General features: G+C 43.0%; 1 protein-coding gene across 1 annotated transcript in view; it reads left to right on the plus strand.

Annotated features, from left to right (window-relative positions):
- Positions 1-11,064: 11,064 nt before the first annotated feature.
- GRIK4 (glutamate ionotropic receptor kainate type subunit 4) overlaps positions 11,065-16,899 on the plus strand; it is a gene marked incomplete at its 3' end in the record, with an annotated part of 164,599 nt that continues 158,764 nt past the window's right edge. Inside the window, exon 1 of the mRNA XM_081333607.1 lies at positions 11,065-11,179. Coding sequence (XP_081189733.1) covers positions 11,107-11,179 — 73 coding nt within the window. The 5' untranslated portion in view covers positions 11,065-11,106. The remainder of the gene's footprint in view (positions 11,180-16,899) is intronic.

Below are 16,899 nucleotides of genomic sequence, written 5' to 3' on the forward strand. Positions count from 1 at the left end.
TTGTAGATGTTATTCAACTAGATAAAATCATTGGTGTGACCTTTCCTACATTGTCTCAATGCATCTCCTGAGGGAATGATCACTTGTCCTGGTTCTTACTTGTTAAAGACTCAGAGAGGACTTGATTTATATGCAGGACTTCCATATTTGATTTCTGGGATCTCCTCTCAATTCTGGGAAAGATTTCTGTCTGAAGTCCAAAAGAGCCACTGTTGGTCATGTCAACCTTGTTCAGGGAATTATGTGGGAAGAGTGGAGGACGTCTTCCATGTTTCTTCCACCATCTTTTCTTCTCACCCTCCTCACAAGTAACAGTTCCTCAGGGAGGAAAAGGCCCAAATGGCAGCATGATGTCATTAGATCACCAGTTGCTACACGTCAGTCAACTGGAAGTCTCTTAGATGCCTTCAAAAGATAGTCAAGAAGCTGGATGTTGAGCACAGTTTTCAGCGCCAGCTGATTCTACCTGTTCAGTGTTGCTATGATCGTTCAGCCTGGAAGTATCTGCCTGTTTTGTGTTGGAACTCTATTTGGATTTTGTGATGTATTTGATTTGTTGTTTTTCTTCATAATATAAGGTCACCTTAAAGGGCAACAGAACTTGCTTTATATAAGTAAAACAATAGTTTAACAACATGGCTGCAGTTTTTCAAAAACGATGGAGACAAAGTGTTTTGGACCTTATGAGGCCACAACACCTTTCTGTTAATCATTTAAAATAGATCTCATTTTTCCCCCTCCAAACATGAGTATGGAAAAATATGTCGCTGCTTTAAGAAAACCACACATTAATATAAACAGAACTCCTAAAGCAGTGGCACATACAGTGGTACCTTGGCACTCAACTACTCTGGAACGCATCAAATTACTCAACGCATTTTGACACGAAAATTTTGTCCCAGTACTCATCGTTTGTTTGGTACTCAACACACAAGCTAGAACTTGTCGGTGGCGACTGCTTTGTGACTCACCACATTATTCCTTATGAGGGAAATTTGTTTTTGGTTTTCATTGTGCCTTTCCAGAACCAATTAACAATGAGTACTGAAATATAAAGCAAATTCTGTTTCCCTTGAAAATGATCTGAGATGATGAATAAAAGCAACTGTATTTTTTTTCAAGTTTGTACAGAAGCAATTGAGATGTCTTTATAAATACCAGAGAAGTACTATGTTGTTACCGGCCATATCTGCACAGGTCTGAAACATTCCTTTTGATAGATCATAGGTTGTCCCACATTCATAAGAGATAAAGATACCCAGGTTCACCCCTGTACATAAAAAGGAGATGCGGTACAAAATAATTGGAAAACTATCCTGCAAAGAGAAGCATTTTATTTGGTGCAAAAGTTCTGTTCTCCATTCAGAGAAGTCTGGAACAATAAGCAAGAGAATAGTATTTGTCTGGGGGGGGTTCTCTTGTTTGAGCAGGGTCCCTCCCATCGCTGTTATTCTGTGATTCTAAAGGCCAAATGCTTTGACGTCAGAGACAAACCCCTTGGATTTAGATGGGGTTTTTTAGAACCAAGGTTTTGATTCTACAGTAGGTCTGTGGTATCTCATGATGAGCTAACCGACTAGAATCTTGTTTTATTCCTGTATTTTTACTTCTCTATATATATAATTACATTTTGCCCCCTGTGGATGGTCTTGGTGGCTTCAAACAGGAATGGAATTGATCGCTGAGTCGCCTTTTTGATTGCATCTCTGCAGTTTTGGGGGTGGGGGGGTGAGTCAGCAGCACTGTCTCATCATTTCCGCCACGGGGGCTTCCTTGAAGCCAGGGCCAGCACAGTGTCACAAGGCTCTCTATTAGCAGAAAGTGCCAAAGGTCTTATTAAGAGGCCAACAGGAGACTTGATCTGCTGGAGCAACCTGGAGTAATGTATGTGGAAGTCTCTTTGTTTGGCCTTGGGGAGGGGGGGATTTTTAAAAAAAAAAATGGAAAGAAAGCAGAGGAAGATAAGTTTAGGGGACTAGTAGAGGGGGCATGCAATATATAATGAAGGGCAGCTTTTTAAAATAGCATCAGACAAGATTTATTTATGGGGCCCTACCATCATTCTGGCAATTATCATTACCGGCATATTTATAGCAGTTAAATATTCAGCACAGGGTTGAGCTTTCTTAGCTCTGTTAAGAGAGGAGCACACAGAAAGCATTGCCTCCTGATCTGGTTTAGTCTTTGGATGCTTCCTTACATCCTTGGAAACCAGTAATCAATCAATCAGAATAGAGCTGGAGAGGACCTCGGAGGTCTTCTAGTCCAACCCCCTGGTCAAGCAGGAGACCCTATCCCGTGTGTGTGTGTGTGTGTGTGTGTGTGTGTGTATGCATGTATATATATATATACCTTCAATTCTACGTGGGGAAAAACCCGAATGACCAAAGATATACATATACATACATACATACATATATATATATACATATATGTATATATATGTATGTATGTATGTATATGTATATATATATATATATGTATATGTATATATATATGTGTGTGTGTGTGTGTGTGTGTGTGTAATGGGAACAAGAGAAATCAATGGATGACATTCATATTATTGTAACTTTCCCCACCACATTTTGAGTGTGGCCTCTGATTTACCATTTCCAAATGCACAGAGTTAAGTGTATCCTCCTCAAGTCCAACGTGATACTTCCAGCAGTGGTTTTTGGGAAAAAGAAAATGGCCCTTGAAAGTCCCAGACAAAGAGAGGCAGCTGTGAGAAGCTCTGAAGACCAACGGAGGCCACGGTGATGTTTGCCTTCCTCCCTCACATTCAGCAGCTTTCTTCCTCAAACCCTGTAAGATTCCAAGAGTCAGGGGTGAGAAGACAATCAGCAGCGCAAGGGGGATCAGAAGAAATAATCTCGTTCAAGCCAAGAAATTTTATCACTCTTCTCACCTGTTTTGAGAGTGCTAAGCAAATCACCCTGTGTTGCTCTTGTGGCTTTTCCGTTCTCTGATGAAATAGCGACAGTAAAGAAGTGTTTTCATTCCTAGGAACTCCTGGAGAAATGAGGTGGTGAAAACTTTGCTCTCACCTCAGGTGAGTTCATTTCGGGCAAAGGATGATTGGAAAGAAAGAAAGAGCCAAAGTTTATTATTTTCCCCCCACTATGCCAGTTAGCAGCAATGCCCAAGTTAGATTTAACCTAGGAATGTCTACATTTTATCTAGTGACTCTTTGAAGTCACAACGGCACAGGGAAAAGGGACTTCTGACCACTTTTCATGCTTACAACAGTTGCAGCATCCCCACGGTCAAAATTCAGACGCTTGGGAAGTGGTTCCCATTTATGACGGTCACAGCGTCCTGAGGTCCCGTGATCCCCCTTTTGCGACCTTCTGACAAGCAAAGTCAATGGGGGGGAGCCAGATTCACTTAACAACCGTGGGACTAACTTAAGAACTATTTTCCAAAACAACTGAGGGCAGGACAAGACACAACAGACGGAAGCTTATCAGAAATCCAGAAGAGATTGGATAACCATTGGTTTGAAATGGTATAGGGCAGAGGTAGGCAACCTTGGCTCTTTTGTGACTCGTGGACTTCAACTCCCAGAATTCCTGAGCCAGCCATGCTGAGGGGAAAGGGAGAGGTTTCCAAGCTGAGTCATGCTGGCTCAGGAATTCTGGGAGTTGAAGTCCACGAGTCATCAAAGAGCCAAGGTTGCCTACCCCTGGTCTAGGGTCTCCTGCCTGAACAGAGGGTTGGGCTAGAAGACCTCCAAGGTCCCTTCCAACTCTGTTATTCTGTTAAATAACAGTGGTCTTCCAGGAGAGCCTGGTTGATTGTGGTCCTCTCTTTGAGATGACGTCATTTGCTTTTAGCTCTTTCTTCAAGGCAAGGTTGGGAAGCTGTTTTTCCAGCCTGGAACAGGATGTGTTTAGCTTCTCCTACACTCCACGTTGCACGCTCCACACATTGCGCTTAATCATTAGCCTGAAGTTTCTCCGCATGAGGTTGATGCTCCATCATGTTTTGCATTACCCTCAAATTGATTTGGCAGCTCTTCGGGATTAGCATTTCTCTCTCTCCCCCCCCCCTCCTCTTACATTCCCAAACATCTCTGTATCCTCCCCCTTAATCCCCACTGCTGATGCCTTCTAAGTAGCATCAAGGCCTCTCTGCAAAATCAGTGGCTCTAATTCTGACTGAAATAGCTCTTCTTCTTGCTGATTCAATCAGCCTTGTATGTAATAACCCACCCCTGTCAGATTATACTCTGCAGAATGAGATCAAACGGTTTTGCATTTTTCCTGCCTGAAGAGACGATCTTTCTTGTAAGGCCAAGTGGCTTCTGCTGGTGAGATTTCTCCAAAAATTAACAGAAGGTTTCCCATCACGGTATTTTATTTCATTTATTTATTTATTTTGCTTTGACATCCAGGCAGCAACCTTTGGAATTAGGGGCCAAGTTGTGGATGCTCCAACTCTGGAAGTTTTTAAGAAGAGACTGGACAGCCCCTTATTTGAAATAGCATAGCTTCTCCTGCTTGAGCAGTGGGCTGGGCTAGAAGACCTCCAAGGTCCCGTCCGATTTTGTTATTCTGTTATTTGCTAAAGCCCACTCTAATAACCCAAAGTTTCCTGCACTTTGGTTCCCCCTATGTTGACTTACTGTTTTGCGTGTCACGGTTCCAACAGATCCGGAGGGTAGGAAATCTTTAATTTATGTTTGTATTTTTACCCCACTTTTATTAGTTTTATAAATAACTCAAGGCGGTGAACCTACCTAACACTCCTCCTCCTCCTATGAAAATCTTCCCTTGTTAAACCAGGCTTGGGGATCACCAAATTCAATTTCCTTTCCTGTTCTTCCACAGCTAGATGTCGTGTGTCTTGTATACGCTACAGGACATGTAGAAGAGAAAAAACAGCGGCAACCTTTCCGTTAGATAAGATCCGTGGATGCGAGTCAGAAGCAAAATCCCTGAAATGGTACTAGGTTCTTGTTTTTCCTGCAGCTATGAACTGTTCTGAAGTAATGCCTTTTTTCTTCTTCTTCCCCCCCCCCCACTTTTGCAGAAGCCTGCAAAATGTCTCCGGCTAACAAAATCAAAGCAACACAATTTATTCTCATTTTCACCTCCTCTTGCGCTTCAACTCGTTGGCCCTAATATCCAGGCCTGAAGATTTATTGAATGTTGGAAAGTTCCCCTTATGAATCAGCCCCCCAAAAGGCATACATTTACATCTCTTCTTTGCAGCACGGGCCCCAAAGTTAACTCCATATCCCACTCACCCCTTTTTCCGTCACCAAGAAGGCTTAATTAAGGGGTGGACAAATTCTTAAATACAGAGTGGAATATGCTGTGTTTTAGGAGAGACCGTTCTGTTAATTTGCATGCCTTAATTACATGTAATTAATGTAATATGCATCTCGTTTTCAGGATCCTGGTGAATGCCAAGCCACACAGCTGGTTATCTTTCAAAATTTATTCTTAAAGCGATGAATCTTAAAGCGCAGCTTCTTTGTAATTTCACCAGGGGATTGACCCCGACGTATTTGAACTCTTGCCAAATTATAGACAGGTAAAAAGACCGTGGACTAAATGAGATTTTGTGCTTGTGAGAGAGGGGCATGTTCCTCGTATGCCACCATATCATAAAAACACTCCTATATTTCCAAAGCATTCCGATGTTTTGTTTCCATGCGCAGATAACCTGCGCCCTTTGCATTTATGTTTTATCAGCTGATACACTTTGACTTCATCGATCCGCAATTTTACCCTCCTGGTCAATGGATTCATTCTTCCCAAACCGATAACACACACCCTTTAGTCCTCTCGTTTACAACTGGTCCCCGACTCAGCGACCTTTCAAAGTTACATGTTATGGAGACAGAGAGGGGAACGTCTTCATTTTTTTCTTCTTCCTTTTCTCTCCTTCATTTCTATTATTATTATTATTATTATTATTATTATTATTATTATTATTATTATTATTATTATTATTATTATTATTATTATTATTATTATTATTATTATTATTATTATTATTCTGCATAAGTAGTCCTCTACTTACCACCGCAGCTGAGCCCAAAATTCCTGTTGCTAAAGGAGACGGTGGTTAAGTGAATTTCGCTCCATTTCATGACCTCTCCTGCCAGTGTTGTTAAGTGAGTCACTGCGGTTGTTAAACTAGTCTATTCTGCTATTCTGCTATTTTTTCCCTTCTTTCCTTCCTTCCTCCCTCCCTCCCTCTCTGGCTTCTCCATTACTGGAAGTTTTTAAGAAGAGGCTGGACAGTCCCTTGTCTGAGATGGTCTAGGATCTCCTGCTTGAGCCGGGGGCTGGACTAGAAGACCTCCGAGGTCCCTTCCAGCTCTATTCTAATCCTCAAGCCTCTAGTGAACGTTGCAAGAAAACTATGTACCAGGCATATCATCCCGTAATATTCTTAGTATGATCTTGTTAATGACCACTTGAATATTCAGGGGTGTAATTTTTACATTATACAGAGAGTCCTCGACTACACATCAGCCTGTTTAGCGATGGTTCAAAGTTACAACGGCATCAAAAAAAGTAACGGTCGTTTTTCACCCTTACCACCGTCGCAGCATCCCCCCAGTCACATGATCAAAATTCCGCCGCTGGGCAACTGACTCAGACTTAGGACGGTCGAAGTGTCCCGGAGGGTCACGTGATCCCCTTTTGCGACCTTCTGACCAGTATAAATCCAAAGGGGAAGCCGGATTTGCTTAACAGCCATGTCGCTAACTTTTAACAACTGCGCTTCGCAACGCTGGCAGGAAAAACAATCAAGCAATGGAGCAAAATTCACATGGCCACCGTCTCCTTTAGCGACAGAAATTTTGGGCTCACTTATGGTCGTAAGTTGAGGACTACGAATTTCCAAATGATTAAAGTTCAACTTTTGGGACAGCCTTTGCCTTCAGGTTGGCCTAAACGGGCCCTTATCCGCTTTCCCGTGGAAAAAGGTACCGTGTTACTTCAAAGAACCAGCTGTGCTCATTAAAGAAGCTCCTGGTTCCTGAGAATATCACCCAGAGGCATTCCCTTCTCCTGCTCCCATCACTGCATCCCCGCACCCTGCAGTTGCCCAGTGGTACTCTGGTGGCTTGGCTGTAATTACTGACACTTTCCAGGATGGTGTGTGGTGTTTTTCCCCTCCTTTCCCTCTGCCTCATTTATCAACCGTTGCCTCAGGACTGCGTGAGGCCGATTGGAAAGTTTTGTAGCTAAAGGGAACAGCTCAGGTTTTTTCGACTGTCAGCTCGCTCCCTGTTTTTCCTAGGCAGAGACACTCCTTCCTTCTCCTCCGAGCCATCCATCATGGTCTTCTCCAGCCTTAATTCAGTCTCCCATCCGGCTCTCTCTGACCGTTGTGCGTTTCGCCTCCATTTGTAAAACTCGGAAAGAATTGCAACTGGAGGCACTTTTTAGAGAATCCCATTTGTCTTCCAGACGTCAGCGATGAAATGCCTGTTTGGTTAGCGCAAATTATTACATGAAGTGCAGGGGGCTAAAGTTAGAAAATGCAGGTACTTCCAGCCTTTGAAAACTCCAAGCCATGCAAGGAGGCCTTTAAAAGAAAAAGAATATTCAACGCAATGTAGAATATTTGAATTAGCCGTTAGATGTTTTCTGTGAGTTAAGGGAGTAGAGAAGAGATGGTAAATTTGTGAACCATGCAGGGCAGGTTTGGAAGGGAGGATAATATAGGAACATAACTAATCATGGTGTTCTTTGAGCTTGGTTGTTTGCATGCAGGTGTTTTGTTACCCAAGTAGGAAACATCATCCGTACACGCAAGTGTGTGGTTTGCTCTGTGTTTGTAGAGTAACTTGCCCTGCCCGTGTTGCTGGAGGTGTTGTTTTCTCCTTGGAAGTTCCTTGATGAGGATATTGTTTTCTGCTTAATTGTTAGTCTGGTTTTAATCCCTGCTTCTCTGGGTTTTGCCTGTTGGAGAGGATGCGTGGAATCCTTGGTGGCCCTTGTGACTTGCAGATGTTTCACTATCCAATTAGGTAACATAACCAGGGTGTGTGAGCTATGGAATTTGCTCCCTGTTTGTATAGATGATGATGATGATGATGATGATGATGATGATGATGGTGGTGGTGATGATGATGATGATGATGATGATGATAATAATAATAATAATAATAATAATAATAATAATAATAATAGTAATAGTAATAATAATAGAGTTGGAAGTGACCTTGGAGATCTTCTAGTCCAACCCCCTGCTCAAGCAGGAGAACCTATTACCATTTCAGACAAACGGCTGTCCAGTCTCTCCTTAAAAACTTCCAGTGTTGGAGCATTCACCACTTCTGGAGACAGGTTGTTCCACTGGTTAATTGTTCTAACTGTCAGGAAGTTTCTCCTTAGTTCTAGGTTGCTTCTCTGACTAGTTTCCATCCGTTGCTTCTTGTCCTGCTTTCAGGTGCTTTGGAGAATAGCTTGGCTCCCTCTTCTTTGTGGCAGCCCCTGAGATATTGGAAGACTGCTATCATGTCCCCCTAGTCTGTCTCTTCATTGAACTAGACATACTCAATTCCAGCAACCATTCCTTATATGTTTTCGCCTCCAGTCCTCTAATCATCTTTGTTGCTCTTCTCTGTACTCTTTCTAGAGTCTCAACATCTTTTTTACATTGTGGTGACCAGATATGACTCGTCCTAGCAGTTTTGGTCAACGTTTCCTTTGGTAGTTATTTAACTGGAGGTATTGCAGATGACACCACTCTAATGGCAGAAAGTGAAGAAGAACTAAAGAGGCTCTTGTTGCGGGTGAAGAAGGAGAGTGCAAAAGTTGGGTTGAAACTTAACATTAAGAAAACCAAGATCATGGCATCCGGCCCTCTCAATTAGATAAGGGAAATAGATGGGGAAGAAATGGAGGTAGTGACAGATTTTATTTTCCTGGGCTCCAAGACCACTGCAGACGGGGACTGCAGCCAAGAAATTAAAAGACGCTTGCTCCTGGGGAGGAAAGCCATGGCAAATCTAGACAGCACACTAAAAAGCAGAGACATCACCCTGTCAACAAAAGTGCGTATAATCAAGGCTATGGTCTTCCCAATTGCAATGTATGGCAATGAAAGTTGGACCATAAGAAAGGCTGAGCACCAAAGAATTTAGGCCTTTGAACTCTGGTGCTGGAGAAGACTCCTGCGAGTCCCTTGGACTGCAAGGTGATCAAACCGGTCAGTCCTAGAGGAGATCAATCCTGACTGCTCTTTAGAAGGCCAGATCCTGAAGCTAAAACTCAAATACTTTGGCCACCTAATGAGAAGGAAGGACTCACTGGAGAAGAGCCTAATGCTGGGAAAGATTGAGGGCAATAGAAGAAGGGGACGACAGAGAATGAGGTGGCTGGATGGAGTCACTGAAGCAGTAGGCATGAGCTTAAAGGGACTCCAGAAGATGGTAGAGGACAGGAAGGCCTGTAGGAACATTGTCCATGGGGTCACGATGGGTCGGACACGACTTTGCAGCTAACAACAACATTGTTTTCTGCTTGATTGTTTGTCTGGTGTTAATCCCTGCTTATCTGGATGTTGGCTTCTGGAGCAGACGTTCTGATCTGATCGTCTCTTCTCATCTCTTCTGTTGGGAGATATCTCACTTTTATCATTTGCTGCCATGTTTTGAATATTTTTTCTCCCTCCTCCCTGGATTTTCACCCATTCTCTTTCACTCTATTTGCCAATCAGCTGTAAAGAAATGGAAGGAAATCACTTTGAAGTAATTATATAAGCAGCAATCCTTGTTCTTATTAGCCTGACATAGCTGATACCCTGGGAAAGATAATGAGGGCATCGCCCGCTTTTCCTCTTCATAAACAGGGTGGGTTGACTTGACTGAATTTTTGCTCTTTGGCAAAAGTTGGCAGTTCAGGTTTTCAAAGGACGTTTTCAAGAGAGCAGGTTGATGATCATCAACGATCAAATGCATGCACGAATATGCCCCGTACAAACAGGTGATCTTTGAACTATTCCTTTGTGATGGATCTTTACGGGGGCGGGACGGGGGGGGGCAGAGATGCTAATGATTGTGCAGACATTGTAAAGGATTGATCTTCTCCCAGCAGGCCAAGATTCAAAGGTGGTCCTGTAGGGAGAGGTGAATGGGGGCAGACTTCAAAAGGGTCAGGCTACACAAAACCACAAAACCAATTGCTAAGCACATTGATTTGTGCTTAGATTGTAAGCCGCCCTGAGTCTTCGGAGAAGGGTGGGATATAAATGGGATTAAAATAAATAATAAATAAATAAAGCTGTGGATCGATTAGAGAGAGGAGCTGATCAAACTGTGGCACAGTTTGGAATAGACAAGTGGAAAAGACCGTGGAGATATCATTATATTGAAACACACAGACACACGTAGGGGATTGGAGTCTAAAACATTTGAAGAATGTTTGTAGGAATTGGGTATGTTTAGTTTAATGAAAAGAGGGACTGGGGTGACATGATAGCAGTGTCCCAATATTTGAGGGGCTGCCACAAAGAAGAGGGGGTTAACCTCTTCTCCAAAGCACCTAAAGGCAGGACAAGAAGCAACGGATGGAAACTAATCAAGGAGAGAAGCAACCTGGGACTAAGGAGAAATCTAACACTGAGAACAATCAACTAGTGGAGTGACATGCCTTCAGAAGTTGTGGGTGCTCCATCACTGGAGGTTTTTAAAAAGAGATTGGACAATCATTTGTCTGAAATGGTATATGGTTTCCTGCTTGAGCAGGGGGTTGAATTAGAAGATTCCCACAGGGCCCTTCCAACTCTGTTATTCTGTTACATTCTATTTATTCCTCTAAGCCGCTCCATCTTTGCTTGGCCACAAGAGTTTTCAATGTTTGATGGAAGCCTATTGCCCTGTGGGGGATTAGCTGACTGTATCCAGGTGAGAACTGCAACCTAGAGGGCGTTCTTGGTCACCTGAGCTTATCCACTGAACTCCCTAGACCTGGAAGAATCCAAAGATGGATTCGCCCACTTTGTGTCATAAGCTGGGCCTCTTCAATTTTGTCCTAGCTTGAAGCCATGTTCATCATTTGGGGGTTTTTCTCTCTCTTTCCAGAGTTATGTCATGCCCAGACCACTGCAGGGCTCCATGAGGATTTATAGAAGATGTCCTGGATCTTGGTGCCTTTGGTGGTATGGTTAATGAAGATAGCTGCCAGCCCCCATTCGCTGAGGATTGGTAAGTAAGGAGGATAAGTAACCTTGCTGTGAATCCCGTGTTTCATCTTAGCTATTTCAATGCCTGGGAAAGCAATGGTGCGGATCAAAATTGCAATAATTGGAACAGGTTTGGATCAAAAGAGCCTTGGTGGAGCAGTGGGCTAATGCCTCCTTAAGTAACACCAGCTGCCTGTAATTAGTGCAGGTTCGCATCCCACCAGGCTCAAGGTTGACTCAGCCTTCCATCCTTCCGAGGTAGGTAAAATGAGGACCCAGATTGTTGGGGGCAATAAGCTGACTTTGTAATAATGCCGCTTGGGGGGGCCCAAAAGCCCTAATAAGCAGGCATATACATAGAATGAAGGCTATTGCTAAGCACATTGATTGTGCTTAGATTGTAAGCCGCCCTGAGTCTTTGGAGAAGGGCGAGATATAAATGGGATAAAAAAAATGTCTATAATTGGAACCACACTTAAGTTGAGCTGCCCATCCAGCTGGTCTCCCAGATTCGAAGAACGCAATGTGGTAACTTCTCTTTATGAAAAACCATCCTTCTGGGCTGGCATTGCGTGACCCAGGTGGTTTGGATGCAGTATATAAAATCTTATTGCTCTTGAATGAAATTAATGAGAATTTAATGGAAGACAAAGTATATTTTTCATTGACAGGATTGTCCCAAGAATATGGAATTTGTTCGGTTAGATGTGTGTTGATTATAAGCAATAATGGATGAGTGGTGTCACAATTAATTAGAGGCCGGCTTCAAATGTGCATTTATTTTAACAAGCAAATGGGGAAGTAAACAAACAACCCCTATTTGCTTATTCTGGGTTACAGGCATTAATTAATAGGAATTTGAATGTTCATGCACCGGTTCACGTTGTTTTTTAACTGCTTTGTAGCAAAGTGTTGCTTGGTCTTAAAGATTTTACACCAAACCACGCTGATATTCACGGAAAAGTTGTTGGGGGGAAAAGGAAAAAAGACAGTAGAGGCAGTTTCATTTAGCTAGCCGGGCCCAATTTTATTGTATTTTATTTTTCTTGTAACCTTGCCTGGTAAATGCAAGCTCTTTATCCTTTCTGGAATTCAGCAGGTCAAAGTAGCAGGATGCATCTGAATGTTAGCCAATTTTCTTCCAAGTTTGCAAGCAGCAAGAGGTTTTCCGAGTGTCTGTTTAAAATAAAAGGGAGAATATAATGAGTACATTTTCATGAAGAGAATGTAGCATTCTTTATTCTGTGAGGAGGTAGCCCAGAAGTATATGTAAAGGTCTCGTTTTCATTGTATAATCTTCTCTCCATGCTTTTGTGGTTTCTGCTGTCATTTAGGTAAGGAAATCATGTCTTGTATTTTAGTAGTTCTTTATTACTATTATCACTATTCCCACTCAAGGAGAATTCAGTCCTTGAGAAACTCAGAAGAATTATTCCCTCAGGTACCTCTGCCCCTTCCCCCTACTTTGGAAGGAGAATTTGAAAAAGATGATGGTGCCTAACATTAAAGGCTTCATTGGTGTGGTGGAATGTAGCCTGAATTCCCAGGAGGGAGGGGTTGCATTCCAGAGGACCAAGAGACAGCAAAGTTTAGATACTTTGGTTGGGAGGAAGAGAGTTAAGACGGCTCTTCCCTAGAAGTTCTCGGAGTATCTCTTTAACTATGCAAGTAGTTGCTTTAGTTTGGCAAGCATCTGTCCGTAAGTGAGAGACAATAAAGGAAATTGCTTGGGAGAAACTCAGCATGATTTTTTGGGTTTTGGGGGCCTGACAGTTGAGTTCCAATCAGCAAAAATGAAAGACATTTAAAACTACAGAAACAAACAACCCATCCTGAAAGCAAAGAACGTAACAAGAACAGACACTTTTACATGGTAGTGACTTAGGAGAGCTGAATATTCAAATATTCTTCACACAAAGGCCCCATTCCATTCCTTTGTAATCAGGAAAAGGCAGATATCCACCCAGTGCTTCTGTTTCTCCATAGAATGTACTCTTGCATGAAGCGATGGTGGGGATCTCCCCTCCACAATTTTCTGCATCCCTGCTAAGATTCTTTTTATGAAGGCCATGGTGCTATTTCAAAGAGAGACACCCCGGCCCGCTGCCGAGAGAAGCAATTATAACCCTGCAAAATATTCTCGCTTGCGGCAGGCACATCTTTCATTTCTAAAGTGTAAATCAAAAGTGAGTGGCTGCTTTTTGTTAAATCCACATCAGGATTATGCTTCCGTGGGCAGGCTATGCTTAGTCACAAAGTCAGCCAGAAGTTCAGACTAGACTGGGCACTTTTATGTACCTCTCCAGTCCTTCCCAAGAACCTGGCATGCGCAGAGGTTCATATTTGATGGTGCGAAAGGCCTCGTGGCAGGGGGGATGGAAGCTGTTCCCAGGAAAACTTGCTTTTTGCAATTGACCGGTGGTGATTTTGTCGGTGGTGGCCGATGGCGTTCAAGGGGTGCTCCAGTCGTTTGGGGATTGCGCTATTATTATTGTTCATTGCACAATCAGCCAATAAGATTTGGCATTTTTGTCCATCAAAGACTGCTTGACAAGAACCTGGGATGGACAAATACAGAGAGTCTCGAGTTACAATTGAGCCTTCTTTAAGGTGGTGAAGACTAAAGTTTAAAAGTTTGGTTTGAAGGTGCAAGATATCACCTCCCCCCCCCCCCGTTTCATGGCATGGGAGTTTTGCTTCTGTCGAGGGGCGCCATTGTTGAGCTGTGCTTAAGGCATTGGTTGGCCTTAATCCAGTGCTGTTAAATTTGACAGGCTGAGTTGTTTTGTGGCTGTTGCTGCTGTCGCTGAGGTCTTCTTCCTTCCGCGTTTTCGCTGCTCCAGAACAAAGAGAAGTATATTAGCCGTCCAAATTTTCCCCATCACTTCCTATCTGCTATAACTTTGGAGAGTATGCAGCTGTCATCAAGCAATTAAAGATGTAAAGCCCTACTTAGAAGAACACGGGCAAGCTTAATTGGATTAAACAATGAAATAAATGTTTGAAAAGTATCCATGCTGATCAGCTAGGATGAAAAAAATAAATGTATAGACAGCTCAGGAATAATTGCTGCCTTTTGTATTTTCAAAGGGAAAGTCAAACTGCATCGCATCGTTCTCTAGTCATGACTCTTAAGCAAGCTGAACAATGGACTTAATTAGTCCATCAGCAAGGGTTTCTTCCCTTCTCACTGGAAAAAACCCGAGCTGTCTGATGCTTCATCTGGATTCATTTAGCAGAGTTTGGGAATGATATTGGGTTCATAACTTAAGATGAATCAAACTCCATGCTTCTCAAAATTATTCCTTCCTTCCTTCCTTTTCTCCTTCCTTCCTTCCTCCCTTCCCTCTCTCCCTGCCTACCTGCTTCCCTCCCTTCCTTTCTGTTCCCCTTCCTTCCTCATGGTTTTCCTTCCTTCCTTCCTTCCTTCCTTCCTTCCTTCCTTCCTTCCTTCCTTCCTTCCTTCCTTCCTTCCTTCCTTCCCTCTCTCCCTGCTTACCTGCTTCCCTCTCTTCCTTTCTGTTCTCCTTCCTTCCTCATGGTTTTCCTTCCTTCCTTCCTTCCTTCCTTCCTTCCTTCCTTCCTTCCTTCCTTCCTTCCTTCCTTCCTTCCTTCCTCCCTCCCTCCCTCCCTCCCTCCCTCCCTCCCTCCCTCCCCCCCTCCCTCCAAGTTTACAGCACATTCCATTGTCAAGAAAATGTAGGCTTTGTGTAAAGTTGCATCCATAATCGATGCATTAGCAAATGGATGGAAATGGATGCAATTCCTGTAAATCCATTTATGAAGGAAAAAATTGTTCCAACATAACTTCATGCGAAAGGTCATGCATTGTTTTAGCAAGATTTCCTTGGGGGGGGGGGAATGCAAATCTGAAGTAAAGTGCACAAGCTTCTCCCTGCTTCCACTGAGTTCCCTGTTTTCTACTCTGATTGACCCTACCTATCTAGCACTTCTCTGTGACCTATGTTCCTTGAATTCAACCAGACTTTATTTCAGGGCTTTCCAAACTTGGCAAGTTTGACTTGTAGACTTCAACTCCCAGAATTCCCCAGCCAGGTGGGGGAGGGGGAGGGGGAGGAGGACTGTGGGGTCCTTGGTGTTCTCTGAGCTTGGTTGTTTTCTTGTAGACGTTTCATGACCCCACTAGGTAACATCATCAGTGTTAGGGGAGGTTGTGGTGTGGAAGAGGAAGAGGACTGTGGATCCTTGGTGCTCTCTGAGCTTGGTTGTGTTCTTGCAGACATTTCGTTACCTGACAAGGTGACATCATCAGAGTGCTCTTATGCTGTGACATCTGAAGGGAGATGAAGAGCAGACCGGGGTGTTTCTGTTAGGAGTGAAGGGCTGGGGGTCTGTTTCCAGGTGCCTTCAAAGAAAAAGAAGAAAGAAGTCCAGGAACAAAACACAAGAAGAGTTTTTCCCTGCTGCTTCCAAGGGTCCTACTAATTAATACATTCCTTGTGGGTTTGCTTTCCTTCTCCCCAGAGCTGCCGGTTGTGTGTGTGTGTGTGTGTGTGGTTTTTTTTTACAAAGCTAAAATGAACTTTATACAGAAATGAGGGCTGAATGTCAGTTCCCTTATCAGGGCCAATTTGCGAAGCAGAAAGTGGTGAAAGAATTAAGACAGTTAAATAGGGAAAAAAATCTACTTGGTGGTGATGAAACAGTGTTTAAATGACTGAAATTATCTCTGGATTACCCTTGTTAGACACTGCTTTATTTAATCAACTCAAGGCTTTATCTGCTGCAAGCATTCCTACTGAAAAGGGACTCCAAGGGAGAAAATTATTGGGGTGTCTTTTTCCTTATATGGAAGCCCTGGGCGTTGTGGTCCAGATTTCTTTGCAATTTCCAGAAAGTTGCTCGCCTCTATCAAGGCCACGGGGAGGAGGGGAAATGTTTTTGAGAGTCAGAAGGGCAAATCTTATTTGCATAATTGGAACACCATGAACATAATTTACACAAAGTAGACCCTCGTGTTGGTTGCTGAGTTCTGCCTTCCTAGCTTCAAAGAACAGCAGCATATGGTGAGGGCGGTGTAGTAAATAGCCGAAATTCAGACAATCAAAGCAATACATCCAGAGATGGGGTAAGCAGAAAGAAAAGTGATCAGCATCTGGGAAAAAAGAAAACATATTAATTCAAGATAGAAGGGGTTGCCCTCCAGAGTTGATGGGCGTTTCTTTATAGACGGTTAAATTTGGTCAAAATGCAGAAGCAGCTTTAGCTGCAGTTATTTATAAATCAGTATGTGACTGTCATGGTCAGCCGAACAAAAGCACAGAATGCAGCAGCGACTATAATTATAATAATTTCAGAGAACACAGCAACACAAAAAAACATCTTTAAATTTAAAAAGAAAACAATGGTTCCCTGATTCAAAACCAAATGTAATTTGTTAAGAGAATAACAGAGCTGGGAGAGACCTTGGAGGTCTTCTAGTCCAACCCCCTGCTCAGACAGGAAACCCGATACCGTTTTAGACAAATGATTATCCAGTCTCTTCTTAAGAGATTTCCAGTGTTGGAGCATTCACAGCTTCTGGAGGCAGGTGGTTCCACTAGTTAATTGTTCTCACTGTCAGGAAGTTTCTCCTTAGTTCCAGGTTGCTTTTCTCCTTGGTTAGTTTCCATAGGTTGCTTCTTCTTCTGCCTTCAGGTTGAGCCCCTCTTCTTTGTGGCAGCCCCTTAAATATTGGAACACTCATAACTTCCTTCTTTTCGTTAAACTAGACTTACCCAA

This window comes from Vipera berus, assembly GCF_964194415.1.
Source record: "Vipera berus genome assembly, chromosome: 8".
Classification (NCBI taxonomy): domain Eukaryota; kingdom Metazoa; phylum Chordata; class Lepidosauria; order Squamata; family Viperidae; genus Vipera; species Vipera berus.